The 13,800-nt window shown below is 40.4% G+C and overlaps 1 protein-coding gene across 4 annotated transcripts; it reads right to left on the bottom strand.

The window, feature by feature from the left end:
- Window positions 1–4,656: 4,656 nt before the first annotated feature.
- hdr (hematopoietic death receptor) lies at window positions 4,657–13,792 on the bottom strand. 4 transcript variants are annotated; one of them, XM_084552203.1, is made up of 10 exons: window positions 13,664–13,792; window positions 11,560–11,713; window positions 11,243–11,371; window positions 11,003–11,114; window positions 10,735–10,826; window positions 10,439–10,540; window positions 8,317–8,357; window positions 7,874–8,125; window positions 6,906–6,942; window positions 4,657–6,697 (listed from the first exon to the last, which is right to left on the bottom strand). In XM_084552203.1, exons 1-10 carry the CDS (start codon window positions 13,685–13,687, stop codon window positions 6,408–6,410), a joined length of 1,233 nt encoding a protein of 410 aa, XP_084408329.1. In that variant the 5' UTR covers window positions 13,688–13,792; the 3' UTR covers window positions 4,657–6,407. The 4 variants fall into 4 exon arrangements, with proteins under 4 accessions (XP_084408329.1, XP_084408330.1, XP_084408331.1 ...); XM_084552204.1 differs by having other exon boundaries at window positions 7,874–8,122; XM_084552205.1 differs by having other exon boundaries at window positions 8,045–8,125; window positions 13,664–13,791.
- Between the last annotated feature and the right edge of the window lie 8 nt (window positions 13,793–13,800).

The following is a 13,800-nucleotide window of genomic DNA, read 5'->3' as shown; positions in this document are numbered from 1 at the left end:
GTACATGTTTTACAACTAGCTTTCTATGTCATCAAATTTAGTGCTAAATTTATGTGCTGTGTGTGTTCAAGTTTGTAATGACTCAGTAATAAGAAGCCGTGGTTTGTTTTGATACAGATATTTCAGAGCATTTATCAATTTGAAAAGAAAAGTCCAGATAGAATACAAAGACAAGCTAAAAAACAAACTGAACTTTGAAGACAGCAAAGTGGTATGTCAGGCCTTTCAATCAATAAGTAATTGCAAAACAAATCATGCCACACTAGACTCTGAACATAACGTGCCTGATGAGGTTTGAAACTAAGACAGACCCACAGACTTGGCCTGTGAGTATATCTGAGCCCGCATCTCCATCTCCCTGACTGAGACTCTCTGGTACACCAAGACATAGTCCCAGAATGTTTTAAGCCAGCTGTGATTGTCTCTGTCTAAGAAACCCGTCCAACCTCCCTGAATAACTGCACACCTGTCACTTAGACATCTGTTCTTATGAAATTATTTGCTAATTAACTTATTTAGCTTATGTTCAAATATGGTGCACTTTGTTGCCCAAATCCACAGACCTTGATGGGGACATTTTTCACTGAGACTATCAGGAAACTAAACGATCTCAACAAGATATCATCATGCTAACCCAAGTTTCATTCTCCTCCCACAGCCTCTTGTAACTTATCCTAATGAGTTGCTGAGTTACCAGCGTCAGCACCGTGTTAACCAAGGCAGGATTCACTTAATGTAATATGAAAGCACGATTCACAAAACATAAAGCCAAACTATCAGTATGGCTAAACACCATGGAACTTTTTTTTTCTTTTGGAATTTAAAGGTACGGACACACCAAACAAACTGGCAACAAAGTCAGGCTGTGACGTTGCTTCACATCCCCCGTATCTGCCCCAAAAACCTGCACCTAAACTCACACCACAGCCTACAGCCATCTTGCACATGCAGTACGTTCACCTGCACGAAAGGAAGTAACTCCTCATACCAGCAGGTGGCACCAGTCTGCATTTGTCATTAAAAAGGTAAAACAATATAAGTACTAAACTAATTCTCTGAAAATAAAAGCTGCAGTAATTGCAGGATTGTGCCATTTTTCCAAATATTTCTGTAATGTACAGCATGTGGGCGGCACAGTGGCATGGTGGTTAGCACTGACGCCTCACAGTAAGAAGGTTCTGGGTTTAATTTGTGTTGGTGTGCATGTGAGTGTGAATGGTTGTCTGTCTCTCTGTGTTAGCCCTGTGATAGACTGGAGACCTGTCCAGGGTGTACCCCACCTCTCACCCAATGACAGCTGGGATAGGCTCCAGCACCCCCGCGACCCTCCACAGGACAAGCGGTTACAGAAGATGAAAGAATGAATGAATGTACAGCATGTAAGGATTTGTGTTATTTCAGCATTAAAGCTGTATGGCACAATCTTGTTCTGGCCCAAAAGTATAACCTGCTTCTACTGTACCTACGTGATCCAGCTCTTTTAATTGGATACAATTATGTGTGTCATCAAACATCTTGGCCTCTCACTGTGCATTTTCATCTTTGGGATTTTTCACAGCTGCAGTCTTGGTTTTATTTCCTCCCCAGGATCAAACACTTTCTTTGCAGTTTCATACTTTTCATGTTTGGACCTAAGCTCTGCAGCCAACAGATTGGCTAGTTGTTGGGTCCATTGTATGTATCTCTGAGCATATACTGCCAGAGAAAGAGTGGAGGGCCTAGGCTTCTGTCACTGGCATGGCATTATTGTTATTCCACTGTTTTTGTGTATTACTGTATACTGAGCACCCCTCTATAGTTGTAGAAGATCATATGCTATAGTTTTTTAAGCACAAACCTGTTTCTGATTAAAAAACACATTGGACTTTGGGGGTCACATGTGTTCAGGTACGGTACAGATTGCAGATTACAGATTGTGTGAGTACTCCCTCCGTTGCAGTTCACTGCTTGAATTCCTGTTTTGATTCCAAACCAAACAGAAAATTGCACATGCATGCTTTTCTTCACATTTTCTTCTTTGTGATTGGCGTTCAACATATCATAAAAGAGTTTCCACATTACATACCATCCAAAATCTGGATATATCAAGAGATCCTATTTCGGCACATTATTTTCCGACTTCTGAGAGAGGCAGAGCTGTGCTTCAGCCACAGTGTTTTTTCAAAGCCAGATGCATTCGTATTTCATGTGACAAAGCATAATATGGTCTGTGAGCAGCTAAGCTCTCAGATCTTTAATAGATGCGTACCTTCAAATCACCTTTCCCGAGTGGTAATTTGGCTGCTACCCTAGATGCCCGCGACAGAATGCTTAATAACGTCCTCAGCGAGAATTAGGTTGATGCATGAAAGCAAGGAAGCTCATTTGTTACAGCAGAAGTATCATTCAGCTGAATGTTTCCGTGACACCTCTATTAGACGCTAGGTCTTTGAGTACGCACTGTAGGGCTGGAATCTGAACTGACTGACACCTCAAGCCCATCAACATTCATAATGCTAATGCAAGAAAAAGACACTTGTCTTGAGAGCAAATGAACAGCGAGCGCAGCGTGCCCCTCAACCTGCTGAATGAAGAACGAAGGAGAAAATGAGGCGGCAAACTGATGACATAATTGGCAAGTGAAGGGAAGTCAGAGCAGCTCATGAGAGCAGATTAATGCTTGGATGTGGGACTTATGTGTGCCAATTTAGCTTCAGCTATAAGGCCAAAGGTCAAGGTTTGTTTTTTTTTCCCAGAAAGAAGCGTCCACTCATTATCCATCCATTTGCTGAAAGTGCTTCCTGTGCACTCAGCAGGTGGACGTGCTGCAATTGCAATCAGGGCCAAAGGTGCACAGTGCTGAACAGAGATATCTTTGGTTGTGGGTACCGCGTGTACAGCGTCTTAAGGCCGCCTGCTCTCCTGCTGGTAAGCAGTGCTGACGTCACCACGAGGCAAGTCCAGGCATGTCCCGCATATGACAGCTCTTTAGCTTGTTTAGCACGGCTCTAGAGATGGCAGTGTTGGTCAACTTAATGGATTACCACGCAGTTCTGTGTAAATAGCCATAGTTCCCAGAGAGTGAATTCTACTCTCAGATATGTACTATTAGGAGGAGCAAATGTTTGTCCCCTCTGCAAAAAAGGTGCTCTCCATGGCTCCACATGTTTTAACATGTTGAAATGACAAACAGCCCTATACAGTGCACCACCCTAAGAAGGACTCCTTCCGACTACTTTGAGATGTGAGAGTTATAAATAGTCTCAGTTAAGAGAGTGAAAGGTTGTGACAGAGTTCCAATATGTTTTATTGTTAGTTAATTTTTTTATGTCATATGGTGTTGTTTTTTTAATGAACTGATTTGATCGGTGATAATTGATGTCTTTTTTGACTGAATTCATTTTTATGGGGCGGGTGTTAGGGGTGCCATTGTCTGCTGGCTCTGGTAAACACCACCATGAGGAGGACATTTTTGACTTTTAACGAAATGTGTCTACAACTATTGGATGGAGTGCCATAAAATCTGATTCATGCATTTGTCACCCTTTCACGATAAACTACATAAACTGATTTCATCCTTTATCTAACAAGGTTGTAAGTTCTTGGACTTGTTTGGGTTCTTGGTGTTTCACCACTCATCCTGTAGCATAGGCTCAATCATGGTTATAGTTGGGCGCCAGATAGGAGAGTCATTTATATTGTCAGCCTGTCGTTTCAAAATTAAGGGATTCAGAATTAATAAGTATACATAAAGATCAGCTTAATATGTCATGTCATTAGAACCAAACAACATTTTCCCAAAGGTCTTAAGTCAAACAGAATTTCCCCTAAGTTCAGAACGATAAGGTCAAAATAATAGAAAATTTGTCAAACTTTTACTTGAATGTGTGAATCAGAGATGTTTGAATGTCCTCTTGAGTTTGAAGCAGTCCAGTTCAATTCAGTTCAGAGTGTTTGGGGGTGTACATGCAGGTGAATGAGAGCTGCGCGCAAGGAGGAGGAGAAGATAACTTAGCCTGAAGTGAAGGTGAAATGCACCCATGGGATACTGAGTCAGTCCATAAGATCCTCAACCAACGTCATAGGAAAGACTGCTGGGATTCCACGGGTAACTTTCTCCCAATACAGTTTAGGTGTATCCAGCTGATTCTGGTTAGAGTTCTTCCTTATTTTCTTTTAAATAAGTAATTGATTACTTTCCTTCTAAACTTATACTTTCCAAAAACTAGTTTTACTCTTAGTTTTTTTTTTTTTTTTTGGTTACGCTCACTTGCTTGTTTGATTGAGATTTTTGTCATCTGGTGTGTCCAATTTATCTCCTCCTTTCCCCCTTAATTTGCTGTCTTAGTGTTAAAGGACTGGTTGTTCTGTAGTTCTATGTCTTCACTACAATCCAAGTGACTTGTTTAGTCCTCTTCTTCAGGGCCCTTTCAGAACAGTTTTAATCTTGTTTTAAACAATTATAACAAAGAATCGTAAGAAGGCAATAATAACAATAAACAACACGAGATTTACCCTGGATAGACTGGAGACCTGTCCAGGATGTACCCTGCCTCTCGCCTAGTGACAGCTGGGATAGGCTCCAGCCCCCCCGCGATCCTTCACAGGACAAGCCGTTACAGAAGATGAAAGAATGAATGAATGAATTAATGAATTAATAAACAAACAAACACACGATTTACCCAATCATGTTGATTTTTATTGATAATTAAAATAATCAATTGGGAACTCCACATTGGTTTATAAAAGCTTCATCTTGGCAAACATTGTGGCATGAAAAGAGCAGGAGGAACTGAAAACATTAGTCATGTTAATTCACCTTCAGACACTGTGAGGCCAGGTAGTTCTCCTACCAGGGTGTGGCTCTGCTGTCTAGCCCACACACAGGCCTCACCTTTTACCAGTGTGCTGTGTAACAGTGAATTGAAATCATATCCAAGCACAGTGTGATATACTATATGAACTTATATTTTTTTGACAAGTTTACAAACACTTTTGAATCCTGACACTTTTTTCAGCTCATAAAATGAAACAGACTGACAAACAAAAGTGATGGAAAGCAACGGACAAAACATGCAAAATCATGACATTGATAAGAGACACTCACTGTAACACTTACTAATAATGTTACATTTAGGTAACATGTGATTAATCTGTCCAATCTATGAAGCAGATAAGTACTACATGATCAATGTCAGCAACACATTAGATCTCACATGGGGAAATTATATTCCTGCATTTGACCCATCCATTCATTCACACAGTATTGTGTACACTCGGAGCAGTGGGCTGCTGCTCCTCTTCTGTGTGCGCCTGGGTTGCAATTTAGGGGTTAGGTTCTTGCTCAAGGCACCTCAGACATTGACACAGGGGAAGCAAACCTGTGGCCCCAAAGCGGCTTCTCAAACCACTACTCCACAGCTCCCCAAAAAGAGGTGGAAAGTGAGAAATGGGAGTGAACACTCAACACTCTCAACACACTTCATGTTTCATTGGCTCACTTAAGTGACCAAATGTAAAACTAGTTTTTTTGTAAACCTGCGATGTGTTGGTTGTGATCAGGAATGTAACAAACCTGGAACACAAAGCATGCAGGAAACAAACTAAATTATCCTTTTGAACTAGGAGCTTAAAGCAAACTTTGAACAGGATAACATCGTCAGTCAACATGTAATACTTGAAGAATTTCCACTGATGTAAGCATAGCTCAGATCGGTGAGACGATGAGGACACAGTCAAACTTAAATACATATTGTAATAAACGTTAAATAAGTTTTTCATTTTAATAAATATCCGTGTCACTGTGAAACAATCTAAACTCTCTTGAGTTTGATTTGTTTTAAGTAAACAGCTGTCTGTATGCACAAGGCACAAGACAACAAACACTTCACAGCACTGCGTGAAGCTGACAGAAAGATTACACTTCCAGTCACAAGAAACAGCTGAGTTCAAACTGTCCCTTTTCACGTTAGTGGTTCTGTAACATTAAGCAGGTATGTAGAGCCAAAATTTGTCTTCACTACCTACTTTCTTCATCATAGCTGTACAGTACAGTGACATGCACATATTGAAACAGCAGTAGCTTCAGTAAAACACACTCTTCACAAATGGAAGTGTGGATGGTTTTACTGGTCAAAATGCCACTAAGGCTGGTAGGCTTATGCTTTGCTTCAACAACAACGGGAAGCAGCAAGCAACAAGAACTTTGTGTCTAACAGACTACCATTCTTTCTCCATGTTTATCCCATGGCTTGAGCAAGTTACTTATTCATGCCAAAGGACCACACTTGATGGCACTATAGTTAAAGGCCATCGGGTGTTAGATGGTGCATGTTTTCGTAAAAAAGAACTACGCACCATGGAAATCATTAGGCTGTGTCAGAAAGGCTTAACGTTATTTTGTTTTGTTTTTTGAAACTCTCCTGTCATTAACACTCACAGCAGTAATGGCCATCTTTTATGGCATTCTCCTTGACCATCTCAGCTGTTCGCCTTTGATTCAACTCAAGCAAAGCTTTCAGCAGATCATTCAAACTAGCCTCTCGTCCCTCTTTCTCAACCCAAATGTTCAGCAATTCATGGATCCTGTCTTCATAGGGAAGGCTCTCTTTGCTTTTGATCACATTGTCACTAATCCCAAGCTGACGGAAGAATCTCTTATGCTGGTCCATGTCCAGTTCTTCCAAATACCCAAAGCACTTCCTGAGTGACTCTTCACCTGTAAACAAAGAGAAAGACCTTCAGACAAGTGCCATATAGTCACACTATGGTGATAACATTTACGACTAATACATGAGTACACCCAACAGTGGGGACGAAATCTAAAAGATAAGCACGAGTTTATCCAGTACTGTTGTTTCTGTGTTCAGCAGGTCAAACTGATCCATCTTAACGTTTGAGAGAAGAAATTAAGATAAACACTTTACCATTCATGGGGACAAGCTTGGGGAATTGCTCATCTTCCTAAATGACAAAAAGAGAAATAATCATTAATGTCCAAAGAAGCAAGAAGGCGACTCCAACTCATCTCTTATTCAGTTACTTGGCAGGTCAGTTAGGTGAACTTTAAATCACTTGGTGAAACAGATTCTTCAGAATTAATGTGTGAATAGAAGTAAAAGCAAGGAACATCTGATAATCAAGATGTCCCTCCACTTATGTTAATGTTTTACAGGTACAATAAGGAACATGTGACTCATCTATATTAACGCTGCTCTGGACAAGAAAATGAATGTAGGCTGAGAGACAGACTAATGGCTAAACCGAGGACAGCCAGTCAAATATCAGACAATAGATTATTTGCTAAAGTTGAGCAGCACTGGCTTCTAACACTTCTCTTCACTGATGATGACAACTCCAGTGAGGAATTTTTAGTTTCAAAACTGAATGGAAAAAGGGTGTGTGCTTTTACAACCACAAATCTCACAGCCTGTAAAGTAAATGAGTGAGTCACAAGGACTGGGGACTGGTTTATAACTATGTGTATTAAGATCTTAACCCCCAAGAAATCTTAATCTCTTCAAGAAGAACTCTGAGTATTCATAATTTTTGCTAGCCAGAGTGGAGAATATAAGAAAGTGTGTAAGCTCATACAGTGTAGTATTGTATAGTATAGTATAGTGTAGTGTAGTGTAGTGTAGTGTAGAAGTGCTAATATTTTAACAGGGCAAAAGTGTTTAACATTTCACCTGTACTTTGCCAAATAAAAACCAAAGTGAGAAAACTAGAGGATGAGGACAGTTAGACCACTGCAACCAGAGCTGAGGGTGTGTGCCGTTACAGCAGCAAGGCAAGCAAAACTCAAATGGAGCAAACAAGGAGTAAGCAGCTGAGAAGGAAGACAAAGACAGAAGCAAAGATGGAAGCAGGGGTGGAGATGAGCTGTTGCTCTCACCCTCCTGTTGGGCTGCCTGGGGACGACGGGGCTGGCTCGGGGGTAAGCTGCAGGGAAGGCATAGGATGGCAGGCCGGCTAGACTGTTCTGGGAGTTACTGGCTGAGCTGCTGAGGCTTTCACACAGCATTTTACACTCATCCTCCATACCGGCTGAGGATTTGGCTCTCACCGGTTGCCGGGGCAGTATTAGATTTGTGATTCCGGTTTCTCCGCCCCCGCTTTCCCCAGGAAGACTGATGGCAGTGTACTGCTAGAGAGCACGAGGAACATGTTCAAGCAGACACCCTTCATTAAACAGCATTATTCTTCTTCGTCTACATTCCGTATGGACTATACCATTCATATTTATTCCTTGAATAAAAATATCCATTACATTCATTTTGCTGTGTGTGTCTTGTTTTGACTAATACGACATCATTCTTAAATATATAAGATGCTCACCTGGCCAGCTTTCATCCTGTCAGGTAGATCTCTCCTGGTGTCTAAAGACAAGAGAAGATTACGTAACTTTAGGGAATTACCCAAAGTCCCATGCAAGCAGCGATTTGACTTCTGCGTGGGTTTAACTGTTCAGTTAATCATCAAGAAAGCATTTTTGTCATTTTTTGTGAGTTCTAACATTCTGGCCACATCAATCAATAGTGTCATGGGGGTTTTTATTGGTCATCTGTAGAACCTGACTAACATAGTGCCACTTTGTGCTGGACTGAGTAGAGTTCACCAAAAGCATGGTTAACAGCACAGCCTGGGTAAAACATCTTATTAAGGCTGAATCCAAACAGGCATCAAATGTCCCTGACAGCAGCTGAGAGCAGCCCATTTTCAAGTTTACCCTGAATGACAATAACATACCACCCATAAACCCTGCGGTCTGAATTCCACCGTGGTCGTCTACCTTTTTAATTATATCTGAATCGAATACACCTTATTCCATCATCGTCAGAAAGTGTTTCCAACTGCTGTCCAGTTCAACAGGTTAGTCCACATTCTACGAGTCTGAAGCAAAGAGTGACGCAGCATTACTGTTCATCAACAATCTTTCACTACAGAACTTGTTTCCATTTAATAAACCTGCATTAAATAATTACAGTTCCACTGGTCAAACCAGTCAGTTGTGGATAATGAAGTGTAATTAAAGGTAATGTTTTACCCGGGAACAAGCCTCATTCAAGGCCTTATAAGAGGTTTCAAATGCCAATGAAAGCCAAAGCTTCAAAAGGTGCAGATCAACACGTGTCAAAGCAGTGCCAAGCACTGGGCACTGTGTCATTACTACATGACACCAAAATGTTAAACACTTTAAGCTCAACTTGAAGGCGGCAATGCTTCTAAACATGTGCTTATTTTTTATTTTTTAAACTCCAACTGTTAACAAATACCTGGTTTAATGAAGTACTCGTAGCAGTGATTAAAAGACTGTTCCAAGAAAAAAGTGGGCAACATTCTCTAGTTAAAATGGTCAGTTGCTGAGGTTTGCCATTACAGTTGGTCTTAGGAATATAACTTCTTACAGATATTAATTCTTACTAAAAACTAAATCGAAACTAAAAGCCAATTAAACATATAGTCTGTGTCAAGGTTTCTGAGGATACTCAACACCTCCACCTATTCCTGCAAAACCTCCACCTATTCCTGCGAACAACATGGGCAGGTTGTTGCCGGTTTATGACACAGTTGAAAGAAATTTCAGTAGTGAACCACACCTCACATCTTGAATCTTACCAGGATTATTCTGCAGCATGTACTTTCCGGTCTTATGCAATAATTTTTTTTTTGTTAAACACAGAATCAGGCCATGTATAGATATTTTACAGTTATGACAAGATACGTCTTTGTGGTTCCAGCCCAAAAGCATTCAACAGATTAATCAGTGCCTACCATCAAAGAATGCCAACGACTTTAGCCTTCAGCAAGGCAGGCAGGCAGGCAGGCAGGCACGGCAATAGTCATCATGAAATTAAACCGTTTTATCACACAATTTCCTTTTCTTTCCTAAATGAACATGTTGCTGTAGTTGTTCTTCTTTGATAGTGTCAACTAGGGAGTGTTCTTAAACTATAATCTTAACATTGTTTTATAATGTAAGGCTACAATGTTTAGTCATATTAAACAGCACTTTCTCTTCATGTTCTGGTACACAAAGTTCATTCATTCATTCATTCATTCATTCATTCATTTTCTATACCCGGTTATTCCTGTTAAGGGTCACGGGGGTCTGCTGGAGCCTATCCCAGCTGTCATCGGGCGAGAGGCGGGGTACACCCTGGACAGGTCTCCAGTCTATCACAGGGCTAACACAGAGACACAGATGACTATTCACACTCACACTCACACCTACGGCCAATTTAGAATCACCAGTGAACCTAATGAGCACGTCTTTGGATGGTGGGAGGAAGCCGGAGTACCCGGAGGGAACCCACGCAGACACAGGGAGAACAAGCAAACTCCACACAGAAAGGCCAGCCGGCCCATGGATTCGAACACAAAGTTAGGAATTTTCATTTTCCCCAATATAATATCCAGTGTTAGTGTCGTTTTGGTTTGGTTTTCTAGTTCCACCTACCTCTTTGTGTAGTTCTCTTCTTGCACACGAAAACTGCGAAAACTGCTATCCCAGTAATGATCAGAACGCTCACCACAGATACCACAATCACTGGAGTGATCCCTGATTAAAAGAAGAAACACACAAAGAACAGTCATGAGCACTATATAACATAATTGATGTATATATAGCCACACACTGTGATTTGCTGGACTGTAAATTAGACCTCTTCAAAAACAAAATGTTCAGTTTATATTTTCCTAATGTAGGAAAAAAGCCTGTGTCCAGGTGGCTGCAACATCAACCAAATACTGTACTTGTATCAGAGCGAGATTTGGGCTGGATTTTCTTGCACTCCGTGTTGGTAGTTGATGTACAGTTCCTTACGACCTCTTCATCACTTCCACACCTAGTTTGAAGGGAGGCAAAAAAACAAAGTCTTTCAAAATCTTGAAGACTTCAAATGAGCAAGGCCATCGCAGAAACACGTGACATGGAAGTCATAAAAAGCATTCGTCTCCCATTATTCACTTTCAATGAGTAACAAATTGGGCTGTCTTTTCCATTTGGTTTGCATACGCTTACCTTGAACACTTCTTGCACACTTCACATGCTTGGTCAGGAACACAAAATCTCCCCGATTTGCACCGGCATTCAGTATCTTGAGTGTGAGTACATTGCCTTACAACTTCCTGATCTGAGAAAAACATGAAAAAGACCTTGTTAAGTCTCAGTTTATGCTCAGAGCATTCTGAAAAGGTTGAATATTGATTTTCCTTCTTCAGTCATTGCAATCGATAGTGTAAAGTTGCCAAGCTGAATTACCTGAGCGACACTGTGTGCACTTGAAACAGTGTTTCAGCCCGTTGTCATGCTCAGTGAAGGTTCCATAGTCGCATTCTTCGCACACCCCCTTCTCTCCTGCCCGGGTGCAGGCGGATGTCACACGTGTGCCTAACACACACACACAAACAAAGCATGAAATCTCTTAATACAGAGCAACTTAATTGAGCCGTCAACTGAAAATGTCACTCTAGGTAAATAATTACTTCTTCATATGGCCGTGATGGATTTCTGGTTTGAGCTAGTCACAGAATTTCAGTCTCTATTGGTTAAATCAAGTGTGGCTCCGTGTGGCTTACCAGCTGGACAGTTTAAACAGCAGATGTTGCCGATCAGGTACTCCAAGTTGTCTCTGCAGGAGATACCCCTCCGTGTCCTGCTGCCTCCCATATCAAGGGCAGGCGGCAGGTTTGCCCCAGTGGGTCTGAGGACCCAGACCAATGCAAAAACAACCTTAAGAAGAAAGAAAACATTATTTATTTATTTAGTTTTAGTTTTCTTACAATTCATCATTTAGTGGACTGTGATGGAATTTAATAGACTCAATGGTTAATGCATACTCATACGTTTTTCTCCAGGTAAAGTTGAAGGAAGGAGAAGGAGTTTAAATAAAACTCATTCTAAGCTTTCTGATTCTCACATGTGCATATCTGCGTTCTAATCTTAATCTGAATCTCAGTTTGGATTGGACAAAACAAGATAATTGAAAATTTGAAGATAATCATTAAAAATAATCAACTATGTTAATATTTTAGATATTATTTTAGTAGGCATTTTTTGAGATTTTTTTTCTTTCTTTGCATCAACCATTCATAAGTGTATTGTCAAATTCCTATAATCATGTCCCTTGTAAACATTTAATATCTGCTCACAGGAAATTATTCTTTTACAATGGAGTGCTTATCTATGTTTGTAATACATCAAACACAGGAATTTTCCTTTCCCAATAACCACTTCTTTGTTTTATGGCAATATAACTTAACACTTCACAAGACTGAGTCTTACAAATGGAATGCACTTCTTATCAAGTCATTATCTCATGTACAGGGTTAGAGGTGTGCAGGTGAATGTGACCTGAGGAGGTACTTTCCATCAGACAAGTTTTTTTCATCCATCTTCAGAGCACGGAAGTGACTACAGTGCTGATAGCGGTAGTATTAAGAAAACTAAGTTGACACAGGAAAGTCGTCTTGTGCAACAGGTTTTAATTGGAATGACAAAATTTCACCGGAACCACATACGCAATATAACCAGACACAGTCAAGAGCAGGAAAGAGTAACCAAATAAGGCATGAACTGGCTTGCTGTCCACACCCACTATAGCATCCACAAAGACACGCTCTGTGTGGGGGTTCAAGAATGAACACATCCTCAAGCACACAAACACACCTACTTTCTTGAACATGTGCCATTGCACTTTTATCTTTTTATCTTCAGTATTTTTCTTCATAAAAAATGTTGTTCTTTAAAATCTGCAAATGTTAAATGAACCAAATAATAGTCCATTAAAATAAGTGAACACAACTTTAAGGACAGAGGCATATACAAAATAAGTTCATTATAATTCAGAATATGTAAGTACAGGAGACAATCTCCAATTCGGCACACATAGCCTACACACTACAAATCAAAGTTTTATTTACATATACCGTACTTTGATAGAAGTCAAACTTTCTCACGATCGTTTCCTAAAATGTAGGAGAAATAACCAAACAAGTAAACTTAAGTAGGCTACACCACGCCGAATTAAAGTCAGACTACATACCTATGAATTAACATGGTAGACTAAATAGTAGACTGTAACAAAATGGTTCATTCCTAAGTACAAACTGTTACACTGAATCAGGGAAGACACCTGGCCTGGAGTCAGAGACAGTCTGACCGGCTCAGTGCCCTGTTTAAAGGGGGAGCAGCTTCAATGAATGAGTGAGCTAGGTTGTTACTTTAGAAGACTATGAGGAATTTCGCACCCGAATTCAAACCGAGCCAAGAGGGACTTTGACATATAAATGTGACATTCTGCCAAGAAGACCACACTAACGAAAGAGAAAACCAGAAAGTCTCTTAATACGGTTTATTCACTTAGCTTACCGATAAACTCTCGGTTCGACAACTCATGTCACAGAGGCCTACTGTGCCATTTAATAAACAACTTTAACTGACCGCTGAGGAACACCACCGCTTTAAACAACAACTGAGAGTGAACTAAAGATGAGAGTTCATAAAACACTCGGTGGTTATCACGCTTATCGTTTCTTACTTACAGGAAATGACATTTTTATACACGTTAATAAAAATGACTTAAAGTAAAATATTTACACCTAAAGACCCATTCACCGGTCTCCGTGAACACAACCAAACTTTTTTGTTGCACCGTACCGCTTATAAGTAAACAAAACTTACCAAACGTCTTAGAACGTGGTTCATCTTTTAGTATTAATACCAAACTTGTAAAAATTTTATCCACTCATTCCAGGACTCGTGTGTATTCCTCCGTCAGGCGCCGCGTGACGCTCTCTGTGTCAGTGTGAGCTCAGGTG

The sequence above is a fragment of the Chelon labrosus genome (assembly GCF_963514085.1).
Source record: "Chelon labrosus genome assembly, chromosome: 9".
Taxonomy (NCBI): Eukaryota; Metazoa; Chordata; class Actinopteri; order Mugiliformes; family Mugilidae; genus Chelon; species Chelon labrosus.
Note: the sequence above shows the minus strand (reverse complement) of the source record. Positions and strands in the feature narration are given on the sequence as shown.